This window comes from Erpetoichthys calabaricus, chromosome 5, assembly GCF_900747795.2.
Source record: "Erpetoichthys calabaricus chromosome 5, fErpCal1.3, whole genome shotgun sequence".
NCBI classification, from domain to species: Eukaryota; Metazoa; Chordata; class Cladistia; order Polypteriformes; family Polypteridae; genus Erpetoichthys; species Erpetoichthys calabaricus.
In genome coordinates, this window is record NC_041398.2 from 220593199 (window position 1) to 220616073 (window position 22875).

The 22875-nt window shown below is 37.8% G+C and overlaps 1 protein-coding gene across 1 annotated transcript in view; it reads right to left on the bottom strand.

Annotated features, from left to right (window-relative positions):
- The window catches only part of dcc (DCC netrin 1 receptor), an 899751-nt gene that overhangs the window by 59923 nt on the left and 816953 nt on the right, over positions 1 to 22875 (bottom strand). The window contains exons 24-26 of the mRNA XM_051928027.1: positions 18319 to 18542; positions 13074 to 13190; positions 8572 to 8721 (exon numbers count right to left, since the gene is read on the bottom strand). Of these exons, the coding sequence (XP_051783987.1) occupies positions 8572 to 8721; positions 13074 to 13190; positions 18319 to 18542 (491 nt within the window). The remainder of the gene's footprint in view (positions 1 to 8571; positions 8722 to 13073; positions 13191 to 18318; positions 18543 to 22875) is intronic.

A 22875-nucleotide genomic window follows, 5' to 3' on the forward strand; every position in this document is an offset into this window, starting at 1 on the left:
AAGCTCCATGGTGAAAAAATATCTCAAACACTATAAAAATAATCAAAATCAATTGTTCATGATACTATAGAAAACAAAAAAACCAATACTAATGGAGCTTGAAGTAGGAATGTCTATTATGACAACACTATTACTATAAAGATATTAGAATTAGCATAGCTACTATTAAAAAAAGAGTAGCATTTAATACATCTCAGCTGCCAATTACCAGTTGGTTCATTTATTGATGAGCACAGGTCCAGTTTTGTAAGCACAAAATGGTAGTGTGATGCCCTATTCTTAATTGCTCTGTACTGTCATGAAAATGAGGTAATGGTGTTTACTTCCTTTAAAACACGGGTGTCAAACTCCAGGCCTGGAGGGCCGCAGTGCCTGCAGGTTTTCATTCTAACCCTTTTCCTAATCAGTGACCAGTTTTCATTGCTAATTCACTTTTTTCCCCTTTATTTTGACAGCCATGTTAGAAGGATTCAGTCCTCTGAATTGATTTGTTTCCTCATTAAATGACAGCCAAACAGAAATGAGATGTGAAACAAGCCAACAGATGACCAGCTTAAACTGGGGCTTCAAACTCCAACCAGTTTCTTAATGAGAAGCCGATGCTTGCTGTGAATTAAACCTGTTATTTAATTACACAGCTTGTTGCTGCTCTCGCTCTACAACAGCAGACATTTCCAAAACTGTTGATTTTCTGTTTTTTATAAGAACATCTTCAAAGTGTTTTGGTGAGTTGAGAGATCAGCCTTACTGAGACCATCACCTTTTTTTATTTTCAGATATTGTGTGATGTGGTGGCTTATTTTGTGTCTCATTATTGTTTGGCTGCTAATTAACACTAGAATTACCAGAGCCTACGAAAAAACTCGTAAATCCGTCCCACCTTAAATCACGTCTTAAAGCCGTTTGCACATCTCTGCCAGAGTCTTTTGTCATCTAAATGTGCTAATAAACAAAAGCTACTAGCAGCCAGCTATTCCATCCCCCCACCGACTTAGAATGAACTCCTAGCTCATGCCTTGCCTTGATGTGATTATTTGGGATTGAAGTGGAGTTTTACAGTGGAAATAATTCGAGCGTTATTTGGAATACACGCATTTCATGTGTGTTCCGTTTCTACAGTATAGTAGTAGTCTGTGCAAACACATTTTTAAAACAGAAATGTTTTTCATATTCTAATAGTAAACGACAAAATGTAGGCATAAACTATATAACGTATGAAGCCTGAAGTCCATATATCAAAGAAACACTTTCACAAAAGGTACAAATAAGAGAACACATGCGCTTTTCTTCAAAAGTATAACTGCACAAAAAAAAAAGCCACGTTAGCATGCCACATTGACACTCTTACTACAACTGCTGCGGTGGCGTAATGGTATCAGCTCCTGACTGGGGATCAGAGGGTGGCGAGTTCGATCCCGCACGGCTCCACTTCGAGAAATGATCTGCTCTTGTTCTTACAATTTTAGAATAACAACATAAATTTCATTTCAGTCTGTAACAGCCGGTGTAACTTATGATACTGGTAAAGGTTAGCTTTTTTTTTTTTTTTTTTAATTCACTTTTCATTCTCGCAGTCGATGCATACTAACGCCCCCCCCCCCCCCCCCCAAAAGGGTTCTGACACATAAACGCTGGCGAACCTGCCTTCCTTCGTATCTCACCGTCACTTGATTTTCTTTTTATTCAGTGTTATTGAGTGTTCCTGCCAGTCCCCAGATGTTGCTGTATGCTGTTTCTTTTGTACTCCAGGACATGCAGAGGAGAGAATGATTTCACATTATTTATGCTGTTTTCACATAAAGACTGCAGTATACTCGTGACTGCATTCTCGTACCAATGCACTTTTTCCATCACCTTTTCCTGTAAGAAGCAATGTACTCACTTCTCTCTATGCTGTGGTTTCTATTACACACCTGAAAGAGACAATATATGTGAAAAGTTCATCGCACTAATGCAATATTATTTGAAAACGAACAGCGTCAGATCAGGTGTGAAAATTTTATGTGAGATACTGGTAAAGGTTAGCTTTTTTTTTTTTTTTGTTTAATTCACTTTTCATTCTCGCAGTCGATGCATACTAACGCCCCCCCCCCCCCCCCAAAAGGGTTCTGACACATAAACGCTGGCGAAGCTGCCTTCTTCGTATTTTTGAATAAAACCACACGTGTTCTCTTATTTGTAACTTTTGTGAAAGTGTTTCTTTGATATATGGACTTCAGGCTTCATACGTTATATAGTTTATGCCTACATTTTGTCATTTACTATTAGAATATGAAAAACGTTTCTGTTTTAAAAATGTGTTTGCACAGACTACTACTATACTGTAGAAACGGAACACACATGAAATGCGTGTATTCCAAATAACGCTCGAATTATTTCCACTGTAAAACTCCACTTCAATCCCAAATAATCACATCAAGGCAAGGCATGAGCTAGGAGTTCATTCTAAGTCGGTGGGGGGATGGAATAGCTGGCTGCTAGTAGCTTTTGTTTATCAGCACATTCAGATGACAAAGGACTCTGGCGGAGATGTGCAAACGGCTTTAAGACGCGATTTAAGGTGGGACGGATTTACGAGTTTTTTCGTAGGCTCTGGTAATTCTAGTGTTAAGGAAAAAGAAACAACTAAAGGGCCAGAGTCAAGTTAATTAAAAGAAGTAATTAGCAGCAAAAATTGGTCACTAATTAAGAAAATTGTTGGAATGAAAACCTGCAGCCACTGTGGCCTTCCACTGTGGAGTTCAACACCCCTGCTTTAAAAGATCCCTTGGATTGTTCGGATCCAGGCAGTTTAATAGAAACCTTGAACAAATGCTTCCCAGTTACCTGTAAAATGATACGGCATTGCATGCGGTATATGAACAGCAGCAAATGGTAATAATTATACACACATTCAAGGCCATTTTATGGCATAAAGAATATAAAATTAATTGTATCTATTTCAAGCAAATCTGGTTGCAGCGCCTATTGCTGGGATGAGATGTGTTTCATTATTAGACATCATTATAAACAAATGGGAAGTTGGCCAAAAGCCTCAGATGTCTGTCAAAAGATATTTGATAAAAAGCTTTAAAACTTGATACACTCTGCATTTTTACAGTCAGTTGTCTGGGATAAAGCCATCTTGTAAATACATCAATCCATCCATTTAGTGAATCCTAAAAATCCCATTTAAAGTTACAGGAAGCCAGAGCACAAGGAAAAAGCTAAATGTGGACAGGGCCTCAGTCTACCAAAAGGTACAACAACATACACAATGACTGCACTGACTTGCTAGCCACAATCTAGGTGTTGAGAAGAACCCTGGAGTATCCACAGAGTACTTACAAATACCACATAGTAAAGAAAATATATTTTTATCATTTACTATCACAAAAAGTTCTGCTCGACACATAACAGTTTGAAGAGCATATCGTATGAATGCAGACACAGAGAGAACATGCAGATTCCATACAGACAATCTGAACCCTACCTGTGTGTTACCCTCCAACACTTTTAATTCTTAATCTTGTAATAACATCTCAGATCTGGGAGCACTAGAATCATCAGATGAAAAGATTCTGTCATCATATTGGACGGAAAAGCCCAGACTCTACTGGGCTAGTTGGCCGAGGTTTCCAGAACTCTGACTGTGTCTGAGTTTGTCTGTGACTTTCTATTGTAACTGACTGTGGACTTCACTAGAGGTTCATTTTCTCCCGGGATGCTGCTCACTGGAGTTATTGTTGTAAGATCCTCAGTTGTCAACTGGCCACAGTTCACAGTTCAACAATTATTTAACAGACAGATACTGTTGATTTCCATGTATGTTAATCAGTTTCTACTTTGTTTTTTGTGTGTATTAACAAATATGTGTATTTATGTTTATTTATCCTGTATTTAGCAATTTGTAAAATTTACAGTATACGAGGGGGTACCCAAAAATAACCAGAATTGAAGAAAAAATTGTTTTTATCATTTTTACTTATTGAAACTTTAGTCTCCTTCAAAGTACTCTCCATGTGAATGAATGCACTTGTCCCAATGGCTTTCCCACTGGTGGAAACATTTTTGGAATTGTTGAAGAGGAACATTGTCCAAGGCCTGCAGTGATTTTTCTTTGACTTCCTCCATGGTACAAAAACGCTTTCCTTTGAGTTCTTTTTTCATATGCGGGAACAAGAAAATGTCGCACGGAGCAAGATCAGGCAACTATGGAATGGCAAGAACTTCAGGACACACAAGTCAATTCAGAAATCTTCTCAATAGTCTGACGACAGTCTTCGTAAATTGCAATGCAAACTTTTTCAACATTGTTGCCATTCCTCATTGTGGAAAGTCAGCCAGATCTTGGTTGGTCTTCAAGTAACATTTCCTCTTGTTTGAAATGTGAAAACCACTCGTAGACCTGTGTTTTACTTAAACTTTCCTCTTTAAAAGCAGTTTCAAGCATCATTTAATGTAGACTTGCTGTTCTCGCAGAACATGTTTAATAAGCACCAAGAAAAACCAACATGGAATGCCGTACAAACAATACAGAGCAACGCCACGTGGCACACTGCCACAGAATACCGTAAGTATGCTACATCTAATGGTGAAATTCGCAACTAAGTCTAGATTGCATGCCAGGTACAGATTATTTTTGAGTACCCTCTCATACTTGCATTTTACCTGAGAACCTGTCACAATGCTCTGTGCCTGCACTCCGTGGGGAAAGCTTTTCTAAAATGAAATGAATTCCATTGAAAACTGAATTACGATGTTCTGATTTTGATCATAACCTTCTCAATACTTGGATATAGACTTGCCTAAAAAAGTTACAAAATCTGGAGGCAAGTAATCACTCTTCTCACATTATAGACGGATTTGACATACAGTGAGCACTGGTGATACTGTTTTTGTTGAGCCATAGTAAATCTGTTAAATGAACCACTTGTAATTAATTAATAACCCAGTGGTTAATTGATTTGTAAAATGGTGGATTATTATCGGCTTTACAGTAACGTGACAGGAGATTGTGTGGTTAAAAATGACACAACAAAAATGCCATTAAGTATAATTGTATAGCTGCAATTAATATACCCATATTAATGTTTCTACAAGGCAAAAATATATTTTTGTGATTATTCTCTTGAATTCCACGTTTCCATGTTAAATCTTGATTCTGCCTTCCATAATCTGTAAACTCCAGTAGGAGTTGAAGGAGAGAAATGGGTACAGCAATGGGGACAACATAAAAAAGCAGACTCAGATAGAAACAACTTAGTGCTGTAATCTAACACAACAGCATGATGGTGGGCATTAGACAAGACAGTGAAGTTCTTGGGGAAATACACATGGGCCCAACGAGAACATGAAGATTTGGCACAAAGGACGTTCAGGTCAACACTCTACAATAGATGCTAACTGTTCTGAAAACCTACTCAGTATGGAACATGGCATCTATTTGAGAAAACTATACAATGATTCATTCTGTAGTGAGAAAGCAGTGTGGCTCAGTGTTTAAAAATTCTGCTCTAGGACATTGAGAAGCTGAGTTCAATTCCAAAGGATATTCAGTGGCTGCAGTGTTTTGCATTTTGGACACACTATTTTGTTATCCTGGTAAAACCTCTTTATGACCACAAGGACAGCATCCAAAGTTGACACAGTTAACAGTCTGAACTTTATTAAAATGCAAAGTAAGTGCTGTGGAGGGAAAAAGAAGCTACCAACATGAAATATTTATCTTTTGAGAAAATGATGCAATGATTCATTCTGTATCAAGATGGCATTGTGGCTCAGTGTATAACTGCTCAAAGTATGTGGTTTTATTTCCAGCTCTTTGGAGTTTACACATACAGTATTTGTTGTTTTCATTCAGTTACCTCCAGGTTATATAAAATGTTCATATTAAGTTAATAAGTGACACAAAATTCACCACTTAGGAGAAAACTGTGAGTTTGCCCTGTGAAAGACAGGCATCCCATCATGCCCTAAACCCAGCACTGTAAAGGACAGGCTTTGACTCCATGCAATCCTATAGCAGATAGGCTTTGAAAACTGATAAATGACCAGTACTTACTGCGGCTGCTTTTTTATCCTTACGTGAATTGTCATACTTAGTTTAAAACTACAGCATTACTGTATATACTTCTCAAATCAACTTAATCCATAATCCATTGTACAACACTCTTCACTGAGTTCAGGAGCAGAGTTCTGTGCTAAGTTCTCAACTAAATTTCATAGCCTTCTAACCTTCTTCTAAAATTCTAACCTCTTTATTTTACTTTATTAGGTTGGAAAACGTGTACTTATTGCTACACATATATTACTGTCGTTTATATTTGTATTTTTTCTTTTATTACTTTGGGAAACACCCGTGTGAAGTTTATTCTGTGTGGACGTCAAGTAACAATAACAGAAATAGAACAGATTTGATATCATAAAATCATGCTCTGTGTAAAAATGGTATATCAGTCGTACTACATTATTTGCTAACACCATCAAAATCCATTCCTATGAAGCCACTTGGTCTAAAGGTCTAAAATGTGGGATATTAAAGACTTGTTATCATGATAGATCTACTCATCCATCTACCTATTCACTGCACCTGCCTAATCCAGAGATGTGGGCATAAGGCAGGAGACTTTCCAAATGGGGTGCCAGTCCTTCATAGTGCATATTTGCTGACAGAGTGCCAATATAGAGTGAATAATAACAACAGACTACACAGATTTGAGATGTTGGAAGAAAATTGAGACAGAAGGAGTAAAAACAATGCAGTTGTTGGAAGACAGTGAATGGGCCCAGTTATGGACCCAGCTTTGTGGAGTTTGCAAGAGCAGTGTGTGGCACGCGGCTGGGGGTGGTCCCCAGCCGGGATGGCCAAGAGGACCAGAGGAGGGCTTATGCCTCCTCCACACCACGGGGGGCGTCCGCCCTGGTTGTGTTGGAGACCACGGGTACAGGGCTGTGAAGTTCAGCCCTGTAGGGGCTCGTGGTCACCGCCAGGGGGCGCCCCCATGCCTGGAGAGCCCTGGACTTCAGCACTTCCGCCACACCCGGAAGTGCTGGGGGGAAGAGGAGCCGAGACACCCGAAGTGCTTCCGGGGATGCAGCCGGCACTTCCACCACACTGGGGCGTGTCGGTGGAAGATTGCCGGAACACACCTAGAGCACATCCGGGGTGATTATAAAAGGGGACGCCTCTCTTCATTCAAGGCTGGAGTCGGGTGGAAGAGGACAAGGTCTGAGAGGAGAGAAAAGGAGGCGGTCTGAAGGAGAAAGGCATACTGTGGTTTTGGCCTGGACTGGGGTGATTGGTACTGTGGTACTAGAGTCTGTGCATCACTTAATTATTGTAAATATTACTGTGTAAATAAACGTGTGTGTTGGACTTTAAACGATGTCCATCTGTCTGTGTCCGGGCTACTTCCCACAAGTGCTAACCACTGCACCTCTATGCTATGCCAGAATGAAGCCAACCGTGCAATAACGTTAGCACGTCAAAAAATGAACACTTTAAGAAGATCTGAAAATGTAATCACATATACTTCCAAATGCTCAATCAATAGATAGCGTTTTACAGGAATGAATAAAAAGGAAGAAAATTTAAAAAGAAAACTTCTATTTCAAATGAATATAAATAATTTGAACACCCAGAAGGTTCCTGCTTTTGCTAAGCTTTTATTACACGTGGGACACATTTCTGTGTACCAACAGCAGCAGTCATGCAGAGCTTTCCTGCTAAACTCTACATCTTATTTATAAATTCATTTTCTATTAGAATGTGTGATTAAGTGCTAAAACTTGGCCCTTGTGTAACTTGTGATTAATAGTGGCATGTCATAAGATGAAGTTGATGGGTCAAATGGGACAGCAGCCAAGAAAATGTCAATGGACAGTTGCTTTTTTTAAAACCATTCATCAACCACCTAATTAGCTCTACTTTGAAGTGACATGCACAGTGCACTGCATTGGAAATCTGGCATGAAGTCTTTGTGCATTAACACTTTGTACACATCTTTAAAATATCGCTGGGCTTAAATCATTGTCTGCATCTACTGCCATTCAACTCTTGTAATTGTTTTGTTTAGTTTTATTGTAATGTTAGCTATTGTATAAAGCGCATTGGGAAACAGCTCTTTACAAAAGGTAAAATCCACCCCACCATCTACTTTCTTAACCCACTTAGGTCAGCACAGGACCAGAGTACCAGAGATTATTATAGCAGCTTTGGGTACGACTTAGAGGCTAACTGTGGGTGATCCAGCAGTTCAGGCTAGGTGCACTAACGCAATCAAACCCACACACGCTTATTCATAAAGCATTACTGTAACAATCTGGATTTCTGGACCCTACAGTGAAAACAGATTAGAAGATGGATGGATGGGAACCTAATAGCACAGTGCCCATTTATATCAATGTTTTTTATCCGTAAAGACAAGTTATAGCAAAATCAGAAATACGGCCAACTGTGCAAACACCTACTGTATGTTACATTTATGTCACACAAATTAATACATGTTTGAAGCACTGGTATAAACCTTTTAATTTCTACTTTGAAAATACTGTGGGGGAAAAAAAATCTTTTAGTGTACTGACTTCTACCTGATCCGTAGCTCCGTTCAACAGTAAGGGTCGGGAATGGCACAGGCCGTAATGTAAACTGAGGGTGAGGGTACCCACAAGTGGGAGATGGTAGAATTCCAGGATACTGGGCACTCTCTAAAGTTGGCACTGGAATGGCACTTACAACAGCTGAAAAATCAAGAAAAAAAAAATCAATGCTCATTAATTATCCAAGGTACTTTAAAGAATTGTTTGTCATTTTTTTTTTACAATACAATGAATTCTAAACATAATTAATGTATAAAGCTTGTTCAGCTGAACAAGTTTTTAACACCTTCCTCCAATAATAAAAATCTGTTATGCATATTTTAATGCAATTTTCACAAAAACAAAACTTTGCATATTGTAATTAGGAATTCTGGTTATGAAAGACAATGCACAAGAAAATTTACAAGGATCTAAAGTTCTAGAATAATTGACTTATTACTATGAGACATGACCCACATTCATTGTGTTTAAGTTGAGATTTCATCTAATTCTTCTCAGACTGCTGGCTATTTTATTTGGCTCACCTAGTAGCAGTGGCTTTTCCCATTCTCTTTCTCTCTTCTTGCTTGTTGCCAATATACCTTTAGCCAATTTACTCATCCTTACCTTGATATGCAAGTGAGACCATCTTCAGTAAGAGATTCAAGATTAGACCACTAGGTGACTTCACAAAAATATAAACAGTGGATCTCCACTCTAGTACATGTTATAATACCCAGGGACAATGACTTTGTCAGGCCAACATGTGCTAATTCCTCCTTGCAATGAGTCTTTATCCTCCTGACCCTTGGTAACTGTATTTAATCTATCATAGAGGAATTATGGTAATGAACGGCCAAGAAGATTGCTAGTGGAACTATACAGATTCAAAAATATGTGACAGATAGCCGGAGGGTCCAATGAGTGGGACATCATCATCTGGAACCAACAACGCATTCTTAAAAGATGTCCCTATTCAGAAAGGTGTTCAACAAGGCTGCGTCATATCACCCCTAATGTTCAACATGGTGATCGATGCACTAATGCAGAAAATGTTTAATGGTCGTAAAGGGGTACAGAGTCGGCAGATATGTCATGGACCTTAAGTTCGCAGATGGCAGTGCCATCTTTGCAGACAGTGATGCCAAAGTTACAGATATTCTGCAAACAGTTGCAAACTAGCTACAGCCGGATGGGCTGAAAATCAAAGTTGATAAACAAATCTAATGATGTCTGACTGGTCTCTAGCTGCAGTCTACCTTAATGGCATTCAGCTTAAGCAAGTAATGGAGTTCAAATATCTCAGGTCAATTATACAGGAAAAGAAAACATCCACTTCCTCTGAGGTTCTCAGCCACATGGGCCAAGCCACTGCTCCCTTTGGGTTGCTAACAATCAAGACTAAGATGCAACTCTTCCGAGCCCTCATAATGCCAGACCTCCTCTATGGCTCAGAAACTTAGATAAAAGGCTAGTAACATTCTTGATGTGATGCCTGCAGAAAATTCTCTGAATCTCGTTCAAAGACCACCTATGAAACGAAATGATAAGGATTAGATGCCTCCTGAGGAAATTCGGAAAAGAAGACTATGCTGGTTTAGCCATGTGCACAGAATGGATGAAAACTGATTCCTTTAACGACTGTTATGATGAATTCACCCAACAACCTGGAAGAAAGAACAAAATGTGCCTAAGAAAACTTGGGCACGTCAAGTTGAGGACAACCTCAAATGACATTGACACAGCTTAACAGAGGCCAAGGTGATAGCACAAGATTGAAGCAAATCTTGCAGGATGTCCAAAACCCATCGGCACCTACAGCAGCATACTAACTTCGAGGGCAGTCTCGACCAGATGCCCAATAAAAGATTGATGACGACGACAATGCCCGACCAGGAGGTACTTTTAAGGAGAATGAAAGTGACGTTGTCCAGATGTCTGGTATAAAAGAGACCATTTGCCACTGCTTCAGTGACCTTAGCACAGGGTGAAGATTAGATAAGAGTTGATTTGGCAGAAGGAAAGAGAAAGGTGCTAGACGTGAGTAAGATATAAGGCACAGCCAAAGGTATATTTTGCTTTAGTGCCTCATTTATTGTGTTTTTGCCTCCAAAGTCCTGTATCCTTCTTTATTGCCTTTTGTTGTAATAACACTTTTATTTTTCTTATATTTTTATTTACTTTGGCATTTTTGTTTTGGGTTTGGGGACCGGAAAAGTGTCCCCTCCATATACCATAATACATATCGCATACATAAACTATGCACAGAATATTAGCTCAAATGTCCAAAAGTTGTAATGTACCTAATTAGCACACTATAGCTAAACTTTGTCCACTTATGAAATCAGGATAATTTTAAGGTTCATCTTCTTCTATTTTTCTAAACAGATAGATACATAAATACAGTACATTCATTTAAAGAATGCGGCATGTTAAGCAAGGGTATTTTTGTACTGGGAAACATTTTTAATTTATATAATTACAAAGTTATCAAGCAAACATTAATTGGAAACAAGATTTAGACTTTGTAAACCTAATTATACAAGTTGTTAATACTCTACCCTGCTAATGAGCATTGAAAAAAATGTATAGATCAAACCAGTCACATCTGCTTGGCACTGCATGTGATATATTCAAATCACTGGCTATCTGTTTGTAATGCTCTCTTAGCTGTGCCAAATGCACAAATGCCTGCTGCACTGTAGATATCCATTTATAACAAATATTTCCAACCATTCAAGTATTATCAAAGTTGCATAATGCAATTCAGAATTCACAGGGCAGGAGGCTATTCTGGCAGCTATGGGGAAAATGCAGGAACCAAGCCTTGACTAAAGTATTACCATATTACTAGTACTTCCATGTGGTATGCTATATACCATATAACAAATATACTATACCAGATTATTTTGTATCACTCTCATTACCTGTCTGTAACACGATGGATGTGACCTTTTGATACTATAATCATATGAATTTATGCATCAAAATTTAGAATATTTTCAGTTTTTGAAAATGTGGGGCTTAAAAAATGATATCAGTGCTACAGCCCTGTACAAAAAGTTAGAAATTCATTTCACTGTACTTTAAGTAAAGACTGTCACTACTGGATGGGCTCTAAACTTCTTCTGGTGATTTAATATACCATCAATATATTGTATGTTGTCATTCTTTGTTGAACTGTAATAATACATTTTGTATTTCATGTAGCCTAGTGACAAAATAAATAATATCGTTTTTAACAAAAAAACATTTGTGGTCTTATTAAAGGAGTTTCTTAGATTAAATCATGTCAAGGATGAACAACACAGAATTTATGAGATGCGATCTAAGTCACTAAGGAGCCATGAACTACTTTTACTGTCCGGTCTGTCGTTTTTTTTTAATCAGGTGCCAATCAGACTGGCAACTTCCTTTTTTCATGTCGACTCTTCTGTTTCTTCTAGGAATCCACATTTCTCTTTTCTTACTGCTGCTTACCTCTGAACCAGTCATTAAAGAACCACAGATTAATGCAAAATGTGTACATAATATTTGTGCCTTCTTACTAGGGTAGTTGCAGTCATTTCCCAACACTTCTTTTTCTACTGTCACTCATCCCACACTCACTATCTCAGGTCAGAGATTATATATCTGAGAGAGCTCAGACATGCAGACACCAGGTGATAGTACAGGGAGTTCTCCTTCATTCAAGTAGCAAAAACTGAGCCTTCCATGGTCCTGGTTGTGATTAAAGTTGCCTCAATGCCAAAGGCAAGAGTTAAGTGAATTGTTCAATCTAAACTGGCCTGGTGGGAATTTGTTCTGCGATAGATTGGCCCTTCATCTGGTATTGGTTTCTTCTTTGAGCTCCATGCTGTTGAGATAGGCTATAGCATTATGCAATTCTGAATTGAATTAAACAGATGTAATAGCAGGAACTATAACATTACATCACGTAATATTCCCAAACCTTGTGTCCGCCTGTCTTTCACCTTCTGTGTTTGTAGTGAAGAGCTATAGCTCAATGTTGACATGTTCTTGTGCAGTTTGCCAATCATGCCGTACCCATAATTCACATACTGTATTTTAATAAATAAGCTATCAAAAGAGACCAAAATGTTTCTGACTTTAGATTCACAAATTTAGCTGGGTATGTAAATGTCTGCATACATAACAAAATATTCTCAGACCTGTTTAATCCATTTCAGAATTGGGGACAAATCAGATTCAAACAGTTTTGGGCAGGACAGAAGAAGGCAGGAACCAACCATGGATGGGTAGTCTGTCTTACTCTTGTACACATCCATGGTGCCAATTAAGAATCAGCAGTTAATCTAACCTGTAAATCTTTGGGATGGAAAGTAAAATCCACACAGACATTATAGTTAATATCTCACGGTTATATGTTAATTAACATTATGTGTCATTTAATTGTAAAACAATTTTTTATCAGTAAGATTCTTTGAAAATGTATCATGTCTTATGGACAGTATAGGTCATACTTGGTTTCTCCCTGACGATATCACACTTACGTGGATTGCTAGGTTGGGAATCCATTGGGATCATTAATTTGGTGCGTGTTGCCCTGCGGGCAGCGAGGGACCTCTCCAAGGTAGACATGCTGCTGGCCACTTCATCAGCATCTGCTCCTGTAGAAATATGATTATCTTATTAAACAGATCATAAATGGGGGAGGTGAACTTAATTTTACCTTTCTCCCACATTTAGGCCACTCATTTTTTCACCGATTCATGAGATAGTGAAAAAAAAAAAGAAAGTCACTAGCGCCTGATGACCCCAACTCTCTTGTCTCACTGACACAATGTCTTACTTGTGTTTCTGAATGGATGAGTAGAAATTTTCTCAAACTAAATGAGGAGAAAACAGAAATCTTAGTGATTGGCAAAAATGGATATAATGAGTGTATTAGAAATAAACTAGATGCATTAGGATTAAAAGTCAAGACAGAGGTAAAGAATTTGGGCGTAATTATTGACTCTGACCTAAATTTTGAGTCACATATTAATCAGATAAAATTTTTTCACTTAAGAAATATAGCACAAGTTAGATCACTTATTACTTTTCAAGATGATGAAAAATGAGTTCACGCTTTTGTTTTCAGTCGGCTAAATTACTGTAACGCAGGACCACCCAAAAAGACATCAATGGCAACGAGTGCAGAATGCAGCTGCCAGAATCTAAACTAGGAAAAGAAAATCTGAGCTCATCTCTCCAGTTCTGATGTCACTACACTGGTTACCTGTGCAATTTAGAATTGACTTTAAAATACTGCTTATGGTTTACAAAGCCTAAAATAATCTCACTCCATCCTATATTTCAGAATGCCTTTTACCTTACACTCCAAATTGTAACCTTAGATCTTCAAATGAGTGTCTGCTTATAATTCCAAAAAGCTAAACTTAAAAGAAGTGGTGAGGTGGCCTTCTGCTGTTATGTACCTAAAATCTGGAATAGGCTAATACAGTGGAGCACTTTAAAAAACTGCTAAAAACACATTATTTTAACATGGCTTTCTCATAGCTTCATTTTAGTGTAACCCTGATATACTGCATATGCATTTAATTATCATTTTTATCATGGCTCTGCAATCCGTACTAACCCCTACTTTCTCTGCTGTTCTTTTTACGGTTTTCTGTGGTGGCGATCTGCACTACCACCACCACCTGATCAAAGCATCGTGATGTTCCTACATTGATGGATGAAAGGCCAGAAGTCCACATGACCGTCATCGTCTAATTCTGAAGCCTGAAAACCTTGAGGTCTGATTGAGATCATTTATGTTAGGTAGAATGCCTAGTGGGGGCTGGGTGGTCTCGTGGCCTTGGGACCCCTGCAGATTTTATTTTTTCTCCAGCTTTTTGGAGTTTTTTTTTGTTTTTTTCTGTCCTTTTTTTCTTTGTTCATCCTGTTTCAGTCACATCATTTGTATGAAAACATGCTATAGAAATAAATGTTGTTGTTGTTTTTTTGTACATTTTATTGTATGGTTAGAATAGCTGTCATGTATTTATTTTTAATTTCCAGGAACCTTTCTAAGTATGGTTAAGAGCTGTTTTGATATGGCTGGTATCCAAAAGCAGTGGATTGAATTTTTAGTCTATCCCAGGTGTTTCAGTATTTTCCAAAAATGTGAATATTAGTTTAACTGGAAAGCCCATAATTGCCAATATTTACTGAGTGTCAGTATGTGCGTGAGTGTGCTTAGAGATGCATTGGCAAGCTGTACGTAGTCAGTTCGTGTCTAACTGGGATACATGGTGACTCCTTGAAACCCTGTAAATTGGCCAGACACTTCGCTTTGCTGCTCACATCTGAAAGACATGCAGACTAGGTCACTCAGTAAATTTGAAATGGCTAGGTAAGAATGGGTGTCGGTATGTGTGTGACTGTGTTTTACAGTGGACTGGCACCCCATCTAGGGCTTTCACCTGACGCTGCTTGGACATGATCTAAGTCCCATGATCCTTATGTAGATTAAGTGAGTTAGGTGAATGGCTGGGCAGCAGTCCTATAGTTCAGAGCTTTGAGTAAAAGTGATAGTGGGTTTAAAAAGCTTGCTCGTTCAGTAGCTTTGAAATCTTTGCTTAAAAGTGATCATTAGCCTAATTATTTTTAACACAATGATCTAACCAGTGTACCCCTATTAATTAGATTGTAAAGACCTTTATGATGATGTATGCACAAAGGGTATTTGTACAATGAAGATTTGTATTTTATTTTATTAAAAAGAGCTACAGGTCTAAAATGCCTGAGGCACCACAGCACTGCATGGTATTGAAATGTGGATAGAATATTTCATATTGTACGCTTGTTGCATATTACAGTATATACAGTGTGAAAAGTGCCATCAGCCTGTGAACTGTGTTCTATATCCTGTGTTTATTGTTGTTCTGAAGCTTATGACACAATAAGGTGGCAAAATATTGTTTTGTTAACATTTTGATTATTGCTAATTTAATTTAATTCAATTCAATTCATTATTATTAAGCACACTAACTGCTATGAGCCCAGTGCACTATACAATAATTGCAAAAAATATTTCATTATAATCATAATTTAAAAGACTCCCAGTCCATGTAATAACCAATGTGCACATTAATTTACCCTGTACATTTGCTGTAATTTTGATGAAATGTATTATCTTGCATGTGACCATTTAACGTTTCAACTCATTCCGCAGTCAGTCTACACTTCATATACATGGCATTGTATTTCAGCTTCCTCGGTTATGAGGCAAGAGACACATCATGTGTAGTTTGCATGCAGTCAAAAGAAAGAGGTGAGAAGAAATAGTCAGACGTGGTGTTCTCACATTGTCAGCTTTAAATGTAAAGTCAGGCTGTTTCACACTCTCAAAATACAAGAGAATCAATCTGAGCTGCAAAGCACACTGCTGGTCTGATTTTGATAAGCTGTTGCAATAAAATATGCTAATGCTGAATTAACAAGTATTAAGGGAGTTATTCGGAGGACTTTCCACAATTTACATGATAATTTAAAAAAAATAAAAAGTTATGTGAATATTTAATTAAATGTATTAGTTACAGGACAAAAATTCAAAAACTGTTTAGGTTTCTTTGCACATAACAATTTTTCTTTGCAAAGTGTACGCCCACGTGTCCGTGTATCTTTGTGTACACAGAATTTTGCTAGTGTTGAAAAGAATGTTTCAAACGTTAGAAAAACAGGGTGTCTGTGTATACGCCATTGTATATATCTGCAAAAAAAGAACTACTGAAGTGTCAAGAAAATGCAGTGTGTTTAGGAAAGGGTGTGACAGAGTTAATGAATGTCATTGGGTAAACCAAAAGCCTTATGGTGATTAGAAGCGAAAGTGAGCAAAATCATTTAATAGCTTTAATTACTGTAAACATAGTATCTCAAAATATTATTAGACCAGTAGTATTTTAAGGCACTAAAAGAAAGAAAGAAAGAAAGAAAGAAAGAAAGAAAGAAAGAAAGAAAGAAAGACTATTGTGTATAGCCTCAGTATTTAATTAAACATATTGGTACAATTAGATGATTTGAGATTTCTTAATTAGTGTTAGATTGTTTTCAGCATTGATGATATTTCCATCATCTTTATCTATTAGTAGTATTTGTGAAAGGGTGGATTTCCACTTTGTGGGTGTGTTCATAGGAGGCAAATCCTGACAGATGGCACCTGCTGTACATATCAGAGGCAAGGCTTCTGTAAAAGACATCCATCTGCACATACAGAAAGAGTGACACCATATCAAGTTTTTTTCCCTTATACAATTTGAAGCTATTAAACTCTGACTGAGTTCTTTCACATTAGGAAACTGATGTTGCATCCAAACTGAGATCAGTTAAATTTTAAGTAACCTGAGTGAGGTTTCATTTTTTTATCATTTCAGAACTCTGTTTCAAGGATCTCCTGAAGTGCCAAGTCTTAGATTAAAATGCTAAAATGTGTATCAGATGGTTGATCAGATTATACAACACACATGGCATTACTTATTCGTTAGCATTTGATGTAGATTTAGCATACCTTATATGTAAATCTGATGCCGTTCATGATTTCATAACTGTATAGGTGTTATTTGTAAAACATGTTTAAAATTCAAAATATTAGGAATGGCTGCGGTGGGTTGGCACCCTGCCCGGGATTGGGTCCTGCCTTGTGCCCTGTGTTGGCTGGGATTGGCTCCAGCAGACCCCCGTGACCCTGTGTTTGGATTCAGCGGGTTGGAAAATGGATGGATGGAATATTAGGAATGGAAGATCCAAATATTGATCTTAAACTACAGTAGTTTAACAAATCAATTTACCAGACTTCTTCAAACTTTGTAACACATGTTTTCAAACTAACCACATGGATGGCAGTTTTTTTTCTGTAAAATTATTCAATACAGTATATTGACAAATGAAAGAGAAAGTCTGGCGAGTACATGTTTGCATACTCCTTGAACTGAACAACACAGAAGCCAGGTTCCGTAAATTTTTTTTCAAACTTTAAGACACTGAAAATAATAATAATATCAAAGTGTATACCTTCATATAGTGTAGGAAATGTAAATGACTCCACTACGACTCACTTTATATTTTGCAGTTATATTAAAACTAAATGCTGCAGGTCATTAAAGTGAACACTAAAAGACTTTGTGACAGAAAAATTGCTGTTTATCTCCCAAGGTGGGGTGGGGATACTACAGATACTACAGTACTACAGTAAACTTTAAACTTGTGCAGTTCTGTAGGTGTGCTGCCGTTTAAATGACATAGGAAAGGCCTAATGATGCAGGGATTAGTGTTGCTCTCTCCTGTTCCCTAAGCCAGACCTAGTTGCTGTCTGGGTGGAATCTGTCTATTCTCCATGTCTCAGTAGTAAAGTAAAACACAAAGATTCACCTCAAGGTTCCTCCTTCCCAGTGGTTTGAAGTTGTGATTATTCACACAAAATACATCTAAATAAGAATCAGATTCCTTTAAATTTTTAAGCTGATTTCGGTACTGTTACTGTTTAGGCATTTTCCAGCTTGGATTGATTCATAGACATCATTAACTAGTAACATAAACAACATAACATAGTTAAACATGTTGCATTTCTGCATTAATCATTGGTGATAGCAAACAAAAGTCATTTTAAATGAAAATGCACGTATATGAAGAATACTATTTCCACATAAATAATAATCTGCATTCATAAAACATAAATTACATGACAAAAAGTGAACCCTCATCTTTCACCAGGCTTAACATCCATTTACAAAATTAACATGGAGAAACAGTAACCTGAGTGGCTGCTTTTGCTGCCCATCTGGCTTTCTGATTGGCTGTGGCTGACAGGTGTGATGTCCTGACAACCCTGCATTGGTGAGTCCCGGCCAGTTGGGTCAGAGCCAGTGGGCTTCTCAATGTTCTTCAGCTCCATTTCCTCATGGTGAATCCATAGGTCTGGGGGCCTCAGGTCTTTTTGACTGCCTTTTCTTTTGCCTATACTGTGTGTGGCACGTTTCCTGAAAAATAAATACATAAAAAGCATTTGTCACACACCTTAAACTGACACAGAGATAGGAATGGTTACAAGGTATGATGAGTTACTTTGCTTAAGATCTGTATTTGCTCCACCAACCTCAAGCTGATTTAGCACCTGCCTGATGAACTCACAAGATGGGGTGAGGTTAGAGGGACTGATCATTAGGCGATATGGGAATGGACTTTGAAAACTTCTGTGATGTGTTGTTTTAAAATTAATGTTCCATATTTCATATATAAAATTTAGCCATGTAGTGATAATGAATGTATTTAAAAAAAAAACTTACAAAGTACTAGCTTGGGACATTGACTGGTAAACGTTTCAAGAATATAGCTCCTGCCTAGCCGTGACTGGTTTAAGGGTGCAAGATATGAACAGTGAAAGGGAGCTGGCCTATATACACCCCATTGGTCCAAGGGTTACAGTAAGGAAGAACAAGACTGGCTTCAATATGGAGGCATACCAGAACTTGCTCGTCCCTGCCCTTCCAGACAGAGATCATGCCGGATCAAAGACCTATCAACTTAAAGGCACAACGCAAGAATGAAAGAGACACCTGTTATCTAGGCACATTGTAACCTTGCTTCCTAGGAAGAAGAACTGCTATTCAGGTAGGCTGTACTGTTATGGAAACATCCATTTGCTCTGCTTCTGGTTTTTGTACATGAAGAATGCTTGTTTATATATTTTTATCATATCTCCACAATCCGTACTAACCCCTGCTTTCTCTGCTGTTCTTTTTCCACTTTTCTGTGGTGGCGATCTGCACCACCACCACCTGATCAAAGCACCATGCAGTCCCTACATTGATGGATTGAAGGCCAGAGGTCCTCATGACCATCATCATCTAATTCTTCCATGTGAAGCCTGAAAACCTGAGGACTGATTTAGATCATTAATGTTAGGCAGAATGCCTAGTGGCGGCTGGGTGGTCTTGTGGCCTTGGAACCCATGTAGATTTTGTTTTTTTTTCCAGCTCTCTGGAGTTTTTTTCTTGTTACTTTACTCTTTGTTACTTAGTATTGCCTAATCTCATTTATATATATTTCTTTTTTCTTTCTTCATCTTGTAAAGCACTTTTAGCTACATCATTTGTATGAAAACGTGCTATAGAAATAAATGTTGTTGTTCAGAAAATGTTATTTCATGCTAGTGCAACATGTGAACCCATGGTCCTAAAATAAAGGTGGTTTATATAGGTGGTTATAACTTTTCCATTTTGGCCACTGTGAGGGATGGCTGGCCGAATATTCCGGTCCACACCTCCAGGCCGCTAGATGGAGGCCTCCCAGCAGCATGGAAGGTCCCCAAATTCCAGCAGGGCATTATGGATGGTGTAGTTTTTATAAACAACCCTGCTGGATACCATGGAGGCCACCAGGAGCCGCTGTAGGGAGGCTTACAGAGTGCTACGTGCCCTATAACCCAGACGTGCGTCATAATCACATGACAGGAAGGAACGACGTACTTCCGTGTTGAAGAAAAGGACTTTTAATCAGACCCGGAAGTGATAAGGAACCATGGACTGTAGGATTGGAACCACTTCCGGGTCAGGGAATATAAAAGGACTGTGGGAAAGCCAGACGGTGAGCTGAGCTGGGTGGAAGGGTGGCAACGCGTCTGGGAGAGAAGGATTGGTGAATTGATTATTGTATTGAGTATTGATTTGTATGAGTAGTGTGGAGTGGAGGGTGCTTTGTGCACACTATTATTATAAAATAAATAATAATTGGAATTTTACCTGGTGTTTGGAGTGGTACCTGAGGGTTCAAGGGAGCTCTAGCGCCCCCTACTGGTACACCACACATTAGTCGAAATTCTTAGTCGAAACTTTCATGTATGTGTACTCTACACAGATCTGCATATTCTGCTCCTGCTTATCTGGGTTTAAGGGAATCCACAGGCTTGAAGACACCACTAGTCTTGTTTTCAACTCTACAGCACCCTTGTATTTAAATGTAAAGTTTGAAGCTTATAATTTTATCTTTCCTCCATGATTTTTACAAGGATGAGCTATAGCCCATTGTGATCCAGCTCTTGCATGGTTTCTTAGTAACACAGACAATAAAAACAACATATTTTACTGACATTTTCACTGAAGGGTACTGGGTAAGGAGGATGTTTTAAAAATGAATCATTGAATTAACTATATCATGCTGAGCTCAGGTTGCTTTTTTTTGTAATTTAGAGGTTCAGCAGCCATCAGGTTCAATATGCTATCTTTCTTTGGATAAATAAAATTAACTAGGCGTGTAAATATCTGTCCATTTAAAATAATATAACACATCATAATCAAACTCACTTAAAACTAATTAATGATCATGGAAGGCACACTACATCCAGATGACAGCAGGAATCAGCGCTGGACCCACTGGTCACACTCTTATAATCTATGCTTATTTTTTTAGGTCATTTTTCCTTGTTTTTGCTCTTGATTTCTCTTTGTGAGGTTCTTTGTTTTGTTTCGCTTTTGTTGCTACAATGTTGCTATAGACGGTTGATTGTGTAGGTTAGGTGAATTAACAAATCTAAACTGTTCCATTAAGAATGACTCTGAGTCTCTCTAATGCACTAGTATGCTGTACAGGAATACTCTGGGATTCTCTTGGACTCAGAAAACATAATGATGGATGCGTAAATACAGTATGTATCAGTAAGGTTATAACAAGAAATGATTCTACAGATTATGCCTGCTTTAAAACTGTCTAGCCAGAGCATATCAGCGCCTATTTCACATCCCAAAGGCAGTTAACTACTCTTTACAGGATACAAATCAAAAGAAGAATTTCATTAGAATTTGCAGCTTCGTTTAGTCTGGGGATGGAAAACCGGAATTACAAATTAAAACCTTGCAGGTATTTGAACATTAAGGGTATATGATTTTTTTTTTTTTTTACTTTGGATATTATGGCTCTTAAAATATTTTTTATTAAGTGTTGACATATTAACCTGTACATAATATGATGCAAATGAGGCACTTTACTGCAACGCATGGCACTTCTTTTTTTTCTACCAACAATTATTTACATTATTTCTGAAAGGTTATTGTTAGCTTTTTGACATCAAAATAAACCAGACAAATATATTTTCCTTGTTGTTACAAATGAAAGGAACAGAAAACTGGCTTATCGTATTATGAATGCGATGTATTCCAATAAACAATTAGGTCTGACTTTTTAAACACATGTTACGTGCGAGACACTTCCAAATGTTTCACCTCTCCACAGATTTCTTTTTAAAATAACTTACCTTGCAATAAGTAAATTAAAATTTGACTGAATAATGGTGGTCCATAGAAAGAAAGTTCTTTTTAAATGTGCTAATAATATGCTTGAAGACACTAATCCTTTCCTCCATTTACAGGGTGTTATTATTTCAATAATTAAATGCTGCTTTCTCTGAACACCACTGAGTTCCAGTGGGGCTTTGTTTTCTGTCTCCGCCACTGCCTTCATTAAAAATGAGATGTTGTCATGTAATGGTATTTCTTCAGAAACACATTAGAAAACAGAGCCTGATTTAACAGTCTCTAGGGCTGTGCGCTGTAATCACTGCTGCTGTTGTTGTTTTCAAAAACAGTTTTATACTGTATGAAAGTTAATCTCACTAGAGTACAACATATCTTAGCTAAATTTCTTAGTAATTGTATCAGCAAAACATACTCATTCTAAAATTTCGAAACCATATCAATGCTTTATCTTGAATACTTATTTTTAGATTATAGTGGAACCTGGTGGCTGCTGAACCCCTAAATTACAAAAACAAAGCAACCTGGGCTCAGAATGATATAGTTAATTTCATGATTCATTTTTGAAACAGTACTGATGCTCCTTAACCAGTACCCTTCAGTTAAAATGTCAGCTGTGATGTCTGAACATAAAGCACTGAGATGTCAACATGCAAATAAGTAACTTGCAGTTTGTGGTTGTTTTAAATTGAGACATGTCATGATTAATTATTCAAATTGAACATAAAACCATGAAGCAACTGTCATGAACCATCTCAAGTAATTATTACTGACTCTTTCTGTTGTGCTATTTTTAATATTAGACCACCTAACAAAAGGAAAGTAAATCCTGTAAGGCTTTCCTTTGTGAAGAGTCCTGGGATTGTTCCTGCCTTGCACCTGATGCTTGCTGGGATAGGGTCCAGCTTCCTTCCAACACTTCTCTGCATAAGCAGATTTGGATAAAGGATGAATGCTACCATCAAAAGGTGGCAGTACAGAAGATAATTGGGGCTGATGTGCTAAACTGAAATTCACCATTAAACAATCATAATTTTTCACCATTGCTAAAGTACCCCCCTGGGGG